At 39.6% G+C, this 13,312-nt stretch overlaps 1 protein-coding gene across 1 annotated transcript; it reads left to right on the top strand.

The window, feature by feature from the left end:
- The first annotated feature begins 7,960 nt into the window (after nt 1-7,960).
- On the top strand, nt 7,961-10,423 carry gngt2a (guanine nucleotide binding protein (G protein), gamma transducing activity polypeptide 2a). Its single transcript, XM_035746426.2, has 3 exons — nt 7,961-8,112; nt 9,644-9,733; nt 9,879-10,423. The coding sequence occupies exons 2-3, from the start codon at nt 9,650-9,652 to the stop codon at nt 10,005-10,007; spliced, it is 213 nt and encodes a 70-aa protein (XP_035602319.1). The 5' UTR covers nt 7,961-8,112; nt 9,644-9,649; the 3' UTR covers nt 10,008-10,423.
- The last annotated feature ends 2,889 nt before the right edge of the window (nt 10,424-13,312 follow it).

Below are 13,312 nucleotides of genomic sequence, written 5' to 3'. Positions count from 1 at the left end.
TAATCTGGCATGGGTAGGATGGTCATCTGAATCAGGGTTAGTTTGGCAGCTGGGGTGAAAGAGGAGCGATTACGATATAAACCAAGCCTAGATTTAACTTTTAGCCTGCAGCTTTGATATGTGCTGAGAGAAGGATAGTGTCATCTGCATATAAATGGCTAAGGAACTTCCTACTTAGCTATGTTGATGTAAATTGAGAAGAGCGTGGGGCCTAGGATTGACCCTTGGGGTTTTTCCTTCGCGAGTGGCAGTGGCAGTCTTTGAGATAGTTAGCAAATCAGGACAAAGACCCCTCAGACACCAATACTCTTTAGCCGGCCCACAAGAATGGAATGGTCTACCATGTCGAAAGCTTTGGCCAAGTCAATAGAAATAGCAGCACAACATTGTTTAGAATCAATGGGAGTGGTGACATCATTGAGGACCTTTTTAAGGTTGCAGTGACACATCCATAACCTGAGCGGAAACCAGATTGCGTACCAGAGAGAATACGATAGATATCAAGAAAGCCAGTAAGTTGATTACTGACAAGTTTTTCCAACACTTTTGATAAACAGAGCAAAACAGAAATAGCCCTATAACAGGATCAGCTTGATCTCCCCCTTTAAAAAGAATGAACCGTGGCTGCCTTCCAAGCAATGGGAACCTCCCCATAATGGAGAGACATGTTAAACATGTCTGAGATAAGGTTGGCGATGATGGGGGCAGCAACCTTAACTTCTTGGTGACAGGGGGCAGTATTTTTCACTTCCGGATTAAATGCATGCCCAAATTCATCTGCCTGCTACTCATCCCAGAAGATAAGATATGCATATTATTAGTAGATTTGGATAGAAATCACTCGGAAGTTTCTACAACTGTTTGAATCATGTCTGTGAGTATAACAGAACATATTTAGCAGGCGAAACCCTGAGGACAAACCATTCAGATTTGTTTTTAAGTCACTCTTTTCAATGGAGTTTCCATTGGGAATCCAAATTTCTATGGGACCTTCTTGCAGTTCCTACCACTTCCACTGGATGTCACCAGTCTTTAGAAATTGGTTGAGGTTTTTCCTTTGTGTAATGAAGAAGTACGGCCATCTTGAAAGAGGGTAGCTTGAAGTGTACTGTTAGAGGCGCGTGACCAGAAAGCATGCTACAGTTAGTTTTCCTCCTGTATTGAACACAGATCATCCCGTCTTTTTTGTATTATTTATGTTTCATACCATGCTAATACATAATATATAATACCAAGCAATGCAAGCAGATGTGGAATTAACCCCAAAACAGTGGTGTGTCTTTTTGTATCGAGAATTGATCAGGAATTCCAGTAGGCTTGATCCTATTCCTATTCAGGCATCATACAGTGCCTTGCGAAAGTATTCGGCCCCCTTGAACTTTGCGACCTTTTGCCACATTTCAGGCTTCAAACATAAAGATATGAAACTGTATTTTTTTGCGAAGAATCAACAAGTGGGACACAATCATGAAGTGGAACAACATTTATTGGATATTTCAAACTTTTTTAACAAATCAAAAACTGAAAAATTGGGCGTGCAAAATGATTCAAAATATAGAAGAAGCTCCTTTCTATACTCAGCATCTTAATTAACTAATTTATGAATGTTTTTTTTTTTAAGACAACTTAACGTCTATACTGACACACCATACTAGGTACATACATTTCAATCATTAGAATCATTTTTTGTGCCCTCACGAAATCAACATATACTTAGTTTTGCACGTATTCAATAATAATTTAAGGTCAATAAAGGTTTTCTGTAAAAAAAATGAAAGCATACTGTAGTTCAGATAGATCATCAGCGAGGCGGGGCAATAGAATACACAACTGTATCGTCTGCATAAAGGTGCAGGTAAAATGTTATTATTATGTTTATATATTGTCAATGTCTACAATATAGTTGTTTATCAGACATTCTAACATGTAACTCAATGCCTATGTACTTAAAGATGTATATGCAACATTTAAACAACAATTTCGACCTCCCCTGGGTTATGATGTATATGACATGACAAGATACATTGGCTATTTTAGTCATCCTTTTTTGATTTACGTGTTTTATAATCCAAAAGTATGTTTTTAGAAGGGAGGGAAATATTGTTCATGTTAAACTGTAGAGAGCGAGAACCTTCGGTGAATCAAGGAGTCACTGATGTTTTATATACAGTACCACACATATCGAGAAGGCGCGTTCTGACAATAGACAAGAAGCTTTATTAAAGTTTCAAACGAGACTGTCAAGACAGGACCGTACTGTAGTACTGCACTATTACACTGTTACGTACTACTAATGTACTAGAATCTAAGATGTTATGGAATATCTACAGGGGGAACATGTGCACACTATAACACATTCCCCACATCATCTAAGGATGAATACACTGACACTGACGTTGCATTTAGTTATGTGAAATTAGCACAAGTATGTGTAAAGAGTTTACAATTTTGTTTAAAAGTTTAGAATATGTCTCTTGTGAATATTGAGATGTGGTACATGTATATATTATTATGTATTTCAATTTGTTACACATTTTTAATAGCACTTGTGAGTTGTAGACGACATGTTTTTCAGAGGTTATAACACAAATACATATTTGGATTTAGTTATTATGCGTTGAGTTGTTTTTTTTTTACATGTAAACTATGATCTTATTAACCTAATACATATACAACCTTTTTCAGTCACCTCATTGTTATTTAAACTGAAGTCTAGGTTTCATACTTTTTTTAAAATGTGTAAATCAGTATTTTAAAAACGAAATAGTTAATTGCATATTATGTCATTGTTGATTCAATACTTTTTGTTGATATGATACGTCACATTTTTGATACGTCACATTTTTGGGTATGTCTCACCTGTAACATTATTATTATGATTATGATAATAATAAGATCTGTCAATCAACCAAATGTATTTCTTAAAAACTATTTTTGCATCAGCAGTTGTCACAAAGTGTTTTACAGATAACCAGTCTAAAAACCTAAGACCAATCAATGCATATGTCGAAGCACAGCATCTAGGAAACACTCCCTAGAAGTCATAAACCTAGGACTAAAATGAGAGAGAAACCCTGCTCCGAGGGCTGTGCTGAGTACATGTGTCCCTTATTTTTTATTCAGGATGTTCCTACGTTTGTAATGACCAGAAGGGTCAGATAATTGCCAGGGTGGCTATAGAGTGGGCATAAGTTCAACACTCAGGAATCAACAGATGGACACTAACACTTGTCATGACTGTCCTGTGAGGATCACAATGGGTCAGATGCGCTTGGCAATTGCTGACAATAACCAGACCTTCTCCCACCCGCAGAGGGGAGGATAGAACTGGTGTTGGGGCTTTGACACCTCCACACACGAGGTGAAGAAAGAAACTCACCTTCCTTTAGACCAGAGAGACAAAGAGCTGCAGCTCATGTCCATCGCGGTTTGAATCCTGAAGACCAACACGAGGAGGAAGAGGCGAGATGCTCACCTCAGACAATCACTGGTACAGCTGATTAGCTGTCCTAAGTACGGTATCTAGGAAAGTGAATTCAAGTAGGACCATCCTATTACTCTCTTCAGACCATCGTCTGCTCTCATCACCCCACAGGGGATCATCGACACGGCTGATTAGCCTGTCTTCAAAGGACCACTCTTCCAGAACGAGAGGAAGGGAACACCATCTTTTAGTTCTGCTCCAGACTACATGACATGTCATTGAAGCCACAGACAACTAAGAAGAAGGACATCTTGACCTCTTGTGGACAATCAGAGCCTTTACACTCAAGCCCGAGAGAAGGCAAACCAAACCCCTTTCCGAGAAGGCTTGGCTCCGTGTGGGGGGCATGTTGCATGAGGAGGTGTCAGGTTACAAGCTACACACACACACACACACACACACACACACACACACACACACACACACACACACACACACACACACACACACACACACACACACACACACACACACACACACTCATAGGGGGGAGAGACAGAGGTCCAGAGGAATAACTATTTTATTTATTTTATTTTCTTTCAAACATTTTATTTTCTTGGAAAACTTTAGTACAGAAATGCATACATATTAAAATATTTTTTATTAAGTTTACCATGCAATATTAAACTATAACTATAACCTTAAAACCTTTGTCTAAATCATACATATTACTATTATTATATAAAACTACAATTTAAAACAAAATAAATGTTTATATGTATAATTATTATTTTAGGTGTAAAGACTGTTTGTAACTGTAGAAAGAAGTATTTTCCTCTGCTTGTAAACCCACAGCTTTTAACCTGACACCTCCCCATGCAACCAAGACCCACACAGGTTAAGGTTAGGGTTAGGTTAAGGTATAGTCCCATACACCTTTAAACATTCAACCTCCCGCTGTGTACTCCCTCTAGCACCAGGGTCAGCACACTCTCAAATGTTGTTTTTTTGCCATCAATGTAAGCCTGCCACACACACACTATACAATACATATATTAAACATAAGATTGAGTGTGAGTTTTTTTTGTCACAACCTGGCTCGGTTAGAGGACCAAGGCACAAATAATAATATAATAATTATCAATAATGTTGCTCTTTATTTAGCCATTTTACATGTTAAACCTTATTTGTTCATAAAAAATTGTGAATAACTCAAAACAGGTTAATGAGGAGGGTGTGCTTGAAAGGATGCACATAACTTTGCAATGTTGGGTTGTAATGGAGAGTCTCAGTCTTAAATCCTTTTCCACACACAGTCTGTGTCTGTATTCATGCTAGTGAGGGCCGAGAATCCACTCTGACATAGGTACGTGGATGCAAAGGGCATCAGTGTCTTAACAGCCGATTTGCCAAGGCAGGATACTCTGAGCGCAGCCCTACCCGGAAATCTGGCAGTGGTTTCTAATTAAATTACATTTTCACAGAACCGCTTGTTGCAATTTCGATGAGGCTCTCTTTTTCAGATATCGGTAAGTGGACTGGAGGCAGGGTGTGAAAGGGATAACAAATCCACTATTTTGTGTCATCCGTTTCAGGAAAGTACCTGCGTAATTGCGCACCCGGCTCACTCAGGTGCTTCGCTATATCACATTTGACATTGTGCATAAGCTTGAGTTCATTTGCACACAATGATGGAAAGACGGGTGTGTTGTCCTTGTTAATGCAGACAGAGAAGAGCTCCAACTTCTTAAACATAGCCTCAATTTTGTCCCACACATTGAATATAGTTGCGTAGAGTCCCTGTAATCCTAGATTCAGATCATTCAGGCGAGAAGAAACATCACCCAGATAGGCCAGTCATGTGAAAAACTCGTCATCATGCAAGTGTTAAGATAAGTGAAAATTATGGTCAGTAAAGAAAACTTTAAGCTCGTCTCTCAATAAACAACAAGTGTCAATACTTTGCCCCTTGATGACCAGCGCAATTCTGTATGTTGTAAAAGCGTTACATGGTCGCTGACCATATCATTGCATAATGCAAAGTTAACCATTTTGACTGTAGTGTCCAAAACATCTTTCAAGCTGTCAGACATTCCCTTGGCAGCAAGAGCCTCTCGGTGGATGCTGCAACGTACCCAAGTGGTGTCTGGAGCAACTGCTTGCAAAGCAGTAATTGTTTCAAAACATCTCCTACCATGTCACTGATGAGCTGTGAAACAGTGTTGTTTGATGAAGGAATTGTCTGTATAGTTCTTTTGGTCTTTTCCCACAGCCATATCTGCGGCAGCAGGAAGAATTAAGTCCTCCACAATAGTATGGGACTTGTGTCACGTTCTGACCATAGTTCTTATGTGTTTTCCTTGTTTTAGTGTTGGTCAGGACGTGAGCTGGGTGGGCATTCTATGTTGTGTATCTAGTTTGTCTATTTCTATGTTTGGCCTGATATGGTTCTCAATCAGAGGCAGGTGTTAGTCATTGTCTCTGATTGGGAACCATATTTAGGTAGCCTGTTTTGTGTTGGGTTTTGTGGGTGGTTGTTTCCTGTCTTTGTGTTTCCTGTGTCAGTGTTTGTGCCACACGGGACTGTTTTTGTTTTTTCACGTTTCTTGTTTTGTAGTTGTGTTCATGTTGAGTTTTCCTATTAAAACCATGGACACTTTCCACGCTGCATTTTGGTCTGATCCTTGTTTTACCTCTTCAGAGGAAGAGGAGGAAATCTGCCGTGACAACTTGCCTGTCCAAACGAATAAGTTGCAGGGTTCAGTCATTAATCTAATGGATTAAGACAGACAAGACTCTGAAATGGGATTGGGAGGATTTGACTCAGGAAGTAATTTGTCTTTAGGCTAAAGGGGTTGGTAATTCAGGATGTGGCCTTTAAAGGGACAATCTGGGATTGATTCTTAATTTTGGATTGATGATATATAGCCATTGATTTTTGAAGAATGTCAATAATAAATGCCTCATGAAATAAGTTCAGTGGTCTTTCTCCGTCACAATTCAAAATATTAGATTGTTGAACTAAATTATCTGTAAATAATGTGATTGCAAGCCATCAGTGTAACGCTTCAAAACATGGTTAAAACTATAATTTTGATCTCATAGATAGGCTATGGATGCAAGAACTGACCGTCCATACATATGACAGTGTTTCATTTCTCCAGCCCTACAGATGGAGGATCTTAATTTGAGCCAGTTTACTACAGCAGGAACATAAGAGGGGTTGATACACTTTTTTTTCATTAGGGCAAATCAAGTCTGACATTGTAATGTGACAATTACAAACATTAGAAGCCTTTTTAAACATTGAATACACTATAAGTTTGCATTTCCGGCTGTGCAGGAAAATTCTCAACAATAAAAGACTGATCAAATTAAGACTCTACACCTGTATCTGTCCGAGATTGCTCCTTTAATAAGAGGTGACATGGGGCCAGATACCAAATGTGCCAGGCCTCAGGTTCAGATGGGACAGAAGCAGACAACCAGGAAGATCACTCTTAAGAGGCAAAACAGGGATGAAGGATTGGAATTGTTCGTGCAAGTGAAGTCCAGAAGGATCTATAGTGTATTCAATGTTGAAAAAGGCTTCTAATGTTTGTAATTTTCACATTAAAATGTCAGTTCTTGCATCCATACTCATAACATGCCTGAACAATCCTCTTAAGGATCCACCCCTTTTTTATTTTCTTTTCCATCTAAAATGACATACCCAAATCTAACTAACTGCCTGGAGCTCAGGTCCTGAAGCAAGGATATGCATATTCTTGGTACCATTTGAAATGAAACACTTTGACATTTGTGGAGATGTGAAAGGAATCAAATCAAATTTTATTGGTCACATACACATGGTTAGCAGATGTTAATGCGAGTGTAGCAAAATGCTTGTGCTTCAAGTTCCAACAGTGCAGTAATATCTAACAAATAATGGCATTATTCAAAGTGGCATTGTTTAAAGTGACTAGTGATCTATGTATTAAAGTGTCCAGTGATTGGGTTTCAATACAATATATACAAGTGATATGAGTAATGTAAGATATGTAGACATTATTAAAGTGGCATTATTTAGAGTGGCATTGTTAAAAGTAACTAGTGATCCATCCATTAAAATGTCCAGTGATTGGGTCCCAATGTGGGCAGCAGCTTCTCTGAGTTAGTGATGGCTGTTTAGCAGTCTGATGGCCTTGGGATAGAAGCTGTTTCTCAGTCTCTCGGTCCCAGCTTTGATGCACCTGTACTGACCTCGCCTTCTGGATGATAGCGATGTGAACAGGCAGTGGCTCGGGTGGTTGTTGTCCTTGATGATTTTTTTGGTCTTCCTGTGACATTGGGTGCTGTAGGCGTCATGGAGGGCAGGTAGTTTGCCCCCGGTGATTGGCATTGTGAGCATTTGTCTGAAGCTGATACTCTCTCTCTGTCCTCCTGTGACACTCAAAGGTCATATGTGATTTGAGGTTGACATTTGGCGCAGCTAATTATTATAGACTAATCCGATTAGGAAAGGGGGGGGGTTGTGCAATAGTCTCCTCCCAATCTGCCATCGTGCCATCTGGAGAACGCCCTGAAGAGGAGAGGTGAGGGACAGGGTAAGCCAGTTGAACTCAGGAGGGAGACAACCCAATCGCAGCGGTTCCATAGAGGGCGAGAGACTACAATTTCCCTGCATCGACTGTCCCCACAACCAATAGGTGAGTGTCGGCCAGGAGAGAGGATGTAGCGACTAACTCCAATCTTGGCCATTAGCCTGGACCAGTGTTCAGGGAGATTCTAGCTCATCTGAGCAATTCATTGAATTAAATAGTATGCATTTAGAACAACTTTTAGATTTTTTTAGAGGGATGGATTTAAAAAAATTGACCAGAGTCAACAAGCCACACTACTACATTTGATGTAGTATCACATTTCTAATACAATCAATTATTTGTGTAAACGACCCCCTTTGAGTTGTTTTCACTGTTGTTAGACATAACTCTGTCTCTTTTTTTTTTTAGATTGAATGATGTCTGAGGTCTTTTTTGGGGGGGACTGAATTTCTGTCTGTACTCTTCTATTTCTGTCCCAAACAATGGCCTTGTTTGGGACAGAAATGAATGGATGAATGCAGTGTGTGTTTGCTCAGCGTGGCTAGAAGTCACAATGTAATAAAGCTGTTGTCTGCACCACCCACTGTCACAGTGGCTCCCTTACCTGCTGTGATTGTTCATGTGACATGTAATTGCTCGTTTTGGGTTTGGTTGGTTGCCTGATTATGTTGGCAGAGTGTGTTGGTAGAGGCTCGGATTGAAGTAGGACCCAACAAAGAACACCAACCACATAGCCTTCATGTATTTCAAAAGTTCAGTTGTATGATAGATTCTTTCAGGATAGGGAAGAGTCAACAAGGACTACAGATAATGTCAAAAGTTCATTGGTTTGTTCATACAGTCAGATATCTAAGGTTCCCCTTTTGTAGGCCAGCGGATGAATTTCCCTCCCCCAAAAATATAATATAAACTGTATATATTTTGGAACTCAGTCGGTGTATTCTCACCCCCCACCCCCCCCATCCCCCACGGCAAAATGTTTAGAATTGCTGGAAACTCTACAACTTAGAAAATGTCTCTCTGCTGTCAAGAGACCCACTGTAAAGGGACCAGTGAACCACTGCGGCCCCTCATGATCAGTTCACATTTGTTGTGGCCCCTACCCCATCAAAATTGCCCATCCCTGACCTAAGACATATTTTATTGTGTCAGTGCACGCCCATAGCGATCAACTCTACTTAAAAGCAAGATATTATTAGAGTAGAATTCCTGGCAACTAGCCATACAAAGTTAGACAATGTATAGGGTGCGTTCTTATTGGATAATCCTGTTCTGCAACCTTCTTTAGCTTGTTGTGACATCATAGGTTTATTTTACCACACATGCAATAGAAAACAGGCCAGGGTGCCTTGGACCGGTCATCCCAGCATGAGATTCCTAAGAAAGGAATTACATGGATTTGAAAGGTGAAGATTAAGACCTGGGTTCATGGGCTTACCCATTGAAGCACTTTGTTGAAGACAGATATAAGAATTTCAAACAAGTATGCCAACCTGTTCAATTAGTGAAGTCATTCGCAAATCCCAAAGACCCTCATGTGGATTTGGATGAATTATACTTGTTATAGCATGGTGAATGTTTGTTGTTTATTCTGTGTGCCCTCTCTCATGGGTCCTCTCCCCTCCTTCCTACTCAGGGAAAGATGGCTCGGGATATGTCAGACATTGACATCCTTAAGATGGAGCTGGAACAGCTGAAGAAAGAGGTCTCAACGCCCAGGGAGCCTGTAAGTACCATCAAAGGGTCCATGTAGAGAAGCTCTGTAGTATAACAAAGGCATCCCTGCAAACTGACACAGTCCCATTGAACTGAATTAAAATGTTGCATTGAAAGAATCCAAACTTCTATTGACCCCTCTCCGTTTCTCTTAGGTGTCCAAGACATCCAAGGACATCATGGACTGGTGTGAGGCTGCGTCTGGTACCGACCTCCTGATAACAGGAGTACCAGACGATAAGAACCCCTACAAGCCCGAGAAGGGAGGCTGCATAATCACCTAGCACACAGGGACACAGGGAAAAACATCAGATGTATTTGTCAGTTTCAGCCTTTTCAGCACTGTAAAGAGTGGTACATAGCTGCAGTAAGTTAGCCATGTGTTCCCACGTGACTACCCACACGAGAGACTTCCACTAGGTTAGCCAGTTTTGGACAACACAACATTGCACACTGACTGGGCTACGCAAAGGTCAACTCAGGAGGAGGAGATTTATCCGGGGACAGTTCAGGGGATAGGAGGGATCATTTGGTTACGATGGTGTCCTTCCTTTCTCTTTGACGATCTATGACCCTAACCTCCTCACCTGTCAGTTATCTCTGGCGGTTCTAGAGCTTCCAAACAGGCTCCGGAATGTTCCAAGTGCACCCACTGACCTGGTTTTGTTTGGCTTGTAAATAAAGTGTATCCACTACAGCAGTTTCTTCGTCTCTTGGTTCTCTCTGTGACTTCTCTCTGTGACTTCTCTCTGTGACTTCTCCCTTGTTTTGCACCTCACATGAACATGGATCGTCTCATGCTGCACGTATCCCTTGATTCAATCAAGTTGTAATGTATGTTTTAGAAATCAACATTTTGATCAGAAGGTGGGTTGATGTATGATATATGTCACTGTGAACGGATACAGTCCCATTGAACTAGAACGTTGAATTGTAAGAATTCAAACTCACCTTTCGCTTTCGGTCAGACTTTATTCGGATAGTCCCATACAGATGGGCAAACTATCGACAAACTGTCTCTTGATATCCAACAGCTTGCTGAGTTAGAATAAGGATAAGGGTTGAGGTTAGGGTAACAGTTACCTTTTGGGTTAAGGTAAGTGTTAAGGTTAGTAGATAGTTAGTTGAAATGATGTTGAAAGTTAACTACAAACCATCTACTTGGGACTATCCAAATAAGTGGTCACTCTCTCTCGTTCTCTCTCTCTCTCTCTCTCTCTCTCTGCATGAATGGCAAAACTACTTTTGCTAAATCAAAGTGAGATAATGACAACAATAACAGTAAAAACATGAATAATAGAGAAAGGTGATTAGAGAAAGGAAATATATACACAGGTAAAAATAAAATGAACACCAACATAAAGTGTCTTAATTAATAGGGTGTTGGGTCACCCTTCCTCTATCAGAGGGATGCAACACCACTCTTCCACAATAAATTCCATAATTTGGTGTTTTGTTGATGGTGGTGGAAAACACCAATCCAGAATCTCCCATAAGTGTTCAATTGGGTTGAGATCTGGTGACTGAGACGGCCATGGCATATGGTAAACATCGTTTTCATGCTCATCAAACCATTCAGTGGCCTCTCGTGCCCTGTGGATGGGGGCATTGTCATCCTGGAAGAGGCCACTCCCATCAGGATAGAAGTGCTTCACCATAGGTTGGAGGTGATCACACAGAATGGTGTTAATTGCTGTTTAACTTGCCCTCTAAACCATACCAGGAAAATATTTTTATATGAATACAAATTTAAATGTAAAAAAAATATTATAATAATGTAATAATATAAAAAGCATTTTGCTTTGATAAGTAAAGAAAAAATAGGAAGATATGAAAGGTTTATTTCCAAAATGATATACAGTATACACCAATCTTTCACATTTGTGTTTTTTCATCAGTTATTATTGCTTTTGGGTAGCTTCATATGTGTGTAAAATATTACTGTTCTCAGATTATTTTTTTGTGTATGAAAACTTTTTTTTTTGTGCAAAAAGCTACATATCCATTGTTTAGCTGGAATGGAATGTTCATACCCTGTATATTTGACTGTGATATGTGATTGTCTCAACTAGCTATCTTAAGACGAATGAACTTGCTGTAAGTCACTCTGGATAAGCGCATCTGCTGAATGGGGAAAAAAAACGTGATTATTTGTCTCTGAAATGAAACCATCAAGTGATAGATTTTAAACAAACACATGGCTGTCATTGAACAACCCCATGCCATTATTAGGTAGTGAGAAAAACACTCATCTCTTTCCTAGTTTCTTTCAACAAAAAGCTAATTTAGCAACATTTTTAAAAAAATGGATACACGTTTTGGAGAGAAACTTCATACAGTGCCTTCAGAAAGTATGCCTACCCCTCCACATTTTGTTGTGCTACAGCCAATCAAAATTGATTAAATATTTTTTTTCTCAGCCATCTAAACACAATACCCCATAATGACAACACAAAAAAGTTTAGACATTTTTGCAAATGTATAAAAAATATAGTAAATGCATATCTGATTTGGTTAAGTATTAACAACCCTGAGTCAACACATTTTAGAATCCCCTTTGACATAAATTACAGATGTGAATCTTTCTGGGTGTGTCTCTAAGAGCTTTGCACACCTGGGTTGTACAATATTTGCCCATTATTCTTTCTGAAATTCTTAAAGCTCTGTCAAGTTGATGGTTGATCATTGCTAGACCACCATTTTCAAGTCTTGCCATAGATCCTAAGCAGATTTATGCCAAAACTGTAACTCAGCCCCTCAGGTACATTCACTGTCTTCTTGGTAAGCAACTCCAGTGTGGATTTGGCATTGCGTTTTATGTTATTGTCCTGCTGAAAGGTAAATTAATCTCCCAGTGTCTGGTGGAAAGCAGAGAGAACCAGGTTCTAGGATTTTGCCTGTGCTTAGCTCCATTCCGTTTATTTTTTATCATGAAAAACTCAACAGCCCTTAACAATTACAAGCATACCCAGAACAAGATGCAGCCACCACTATGTTTGAAAATATGGAGAGTGGTACTTAGTAATGTGTTGCATAGGATTTGCCCCAAACATAACATGTTGTATTCGGGACAAAAAGTGAATTGCTTTGCCACATTTTTTGCAGTATTACTTTAGTGCCTTGTTGCAAACAGAATGCCTGTTTTGCTATATTTGTATTCTGTACAGGCTTCCTGCTTTTCACTCTGTCAATTAGGTTAGTATTTTGGAGTAACGACAATGTTTGTTGAAAGTGTCATTAATAACTTCAACGTGCTCAAAGGGATATTCAATGTCTGCTTAAAAAAAAAGACATCTTTGCGAAGAATTGGAAACCCTCCCTGGTCTTTGTGGTTGAATCTGCTCAATTAAGGGACCTTACAGATAATAGCACTGTGTGTGGGGTACAGAGACGAGGTAGTCCTTCAACAACCATGTTAAACACCATGATTGCCCACAGAGTGAGTCCATGCGACTTATTATATGAATTTTTAACGCTGAACTCATTTAGACTTTATCATAACAAAGGGGTTGAATGCAGTGGAGGTATAGGCGCGGAACGCACAGATACCACAAAGTGTGTTTCAAAAATCATCAAAGACAAATGATTT

The sequence above is a fragment of the Oncorhynchus keta genome, chromosome 32 (genome assembly GCF_023373465.1).
Source record: "Oncorhynchus keta strain PuntledgeMale-10-30-2019 chromosome 32, Oket_V2, whole genome shotgun sequence".
NCBI lineage: Eukaryota > Metazoa > Chordata > Actinopteri > Salmoniformes > Salmonidae > Oncorhynchus > Oncorhynchus keta.
Note: the sequence above shows the minus strand (reverse complement) of the source record. Positions and strands in the feature narration are given on the sequence as shown.

Bases quoted from the DNA above. Each gene is read 5' to 3' on its own strand.
- gngt2a (XM_035746426.2), top strand. From the start codon at position 9,650: ATGGCTCGGGATATGTCAGACATTGACATCCTTAAGATGGAGCTGGAA. The intron at 9,734-9,878 runs GTAAGTACCATC...CGTTTCTCTTAG, and splicing joins TCTCAACGCCCAGGGAGCCT to GTGTCCAAGACATCCAAGGA.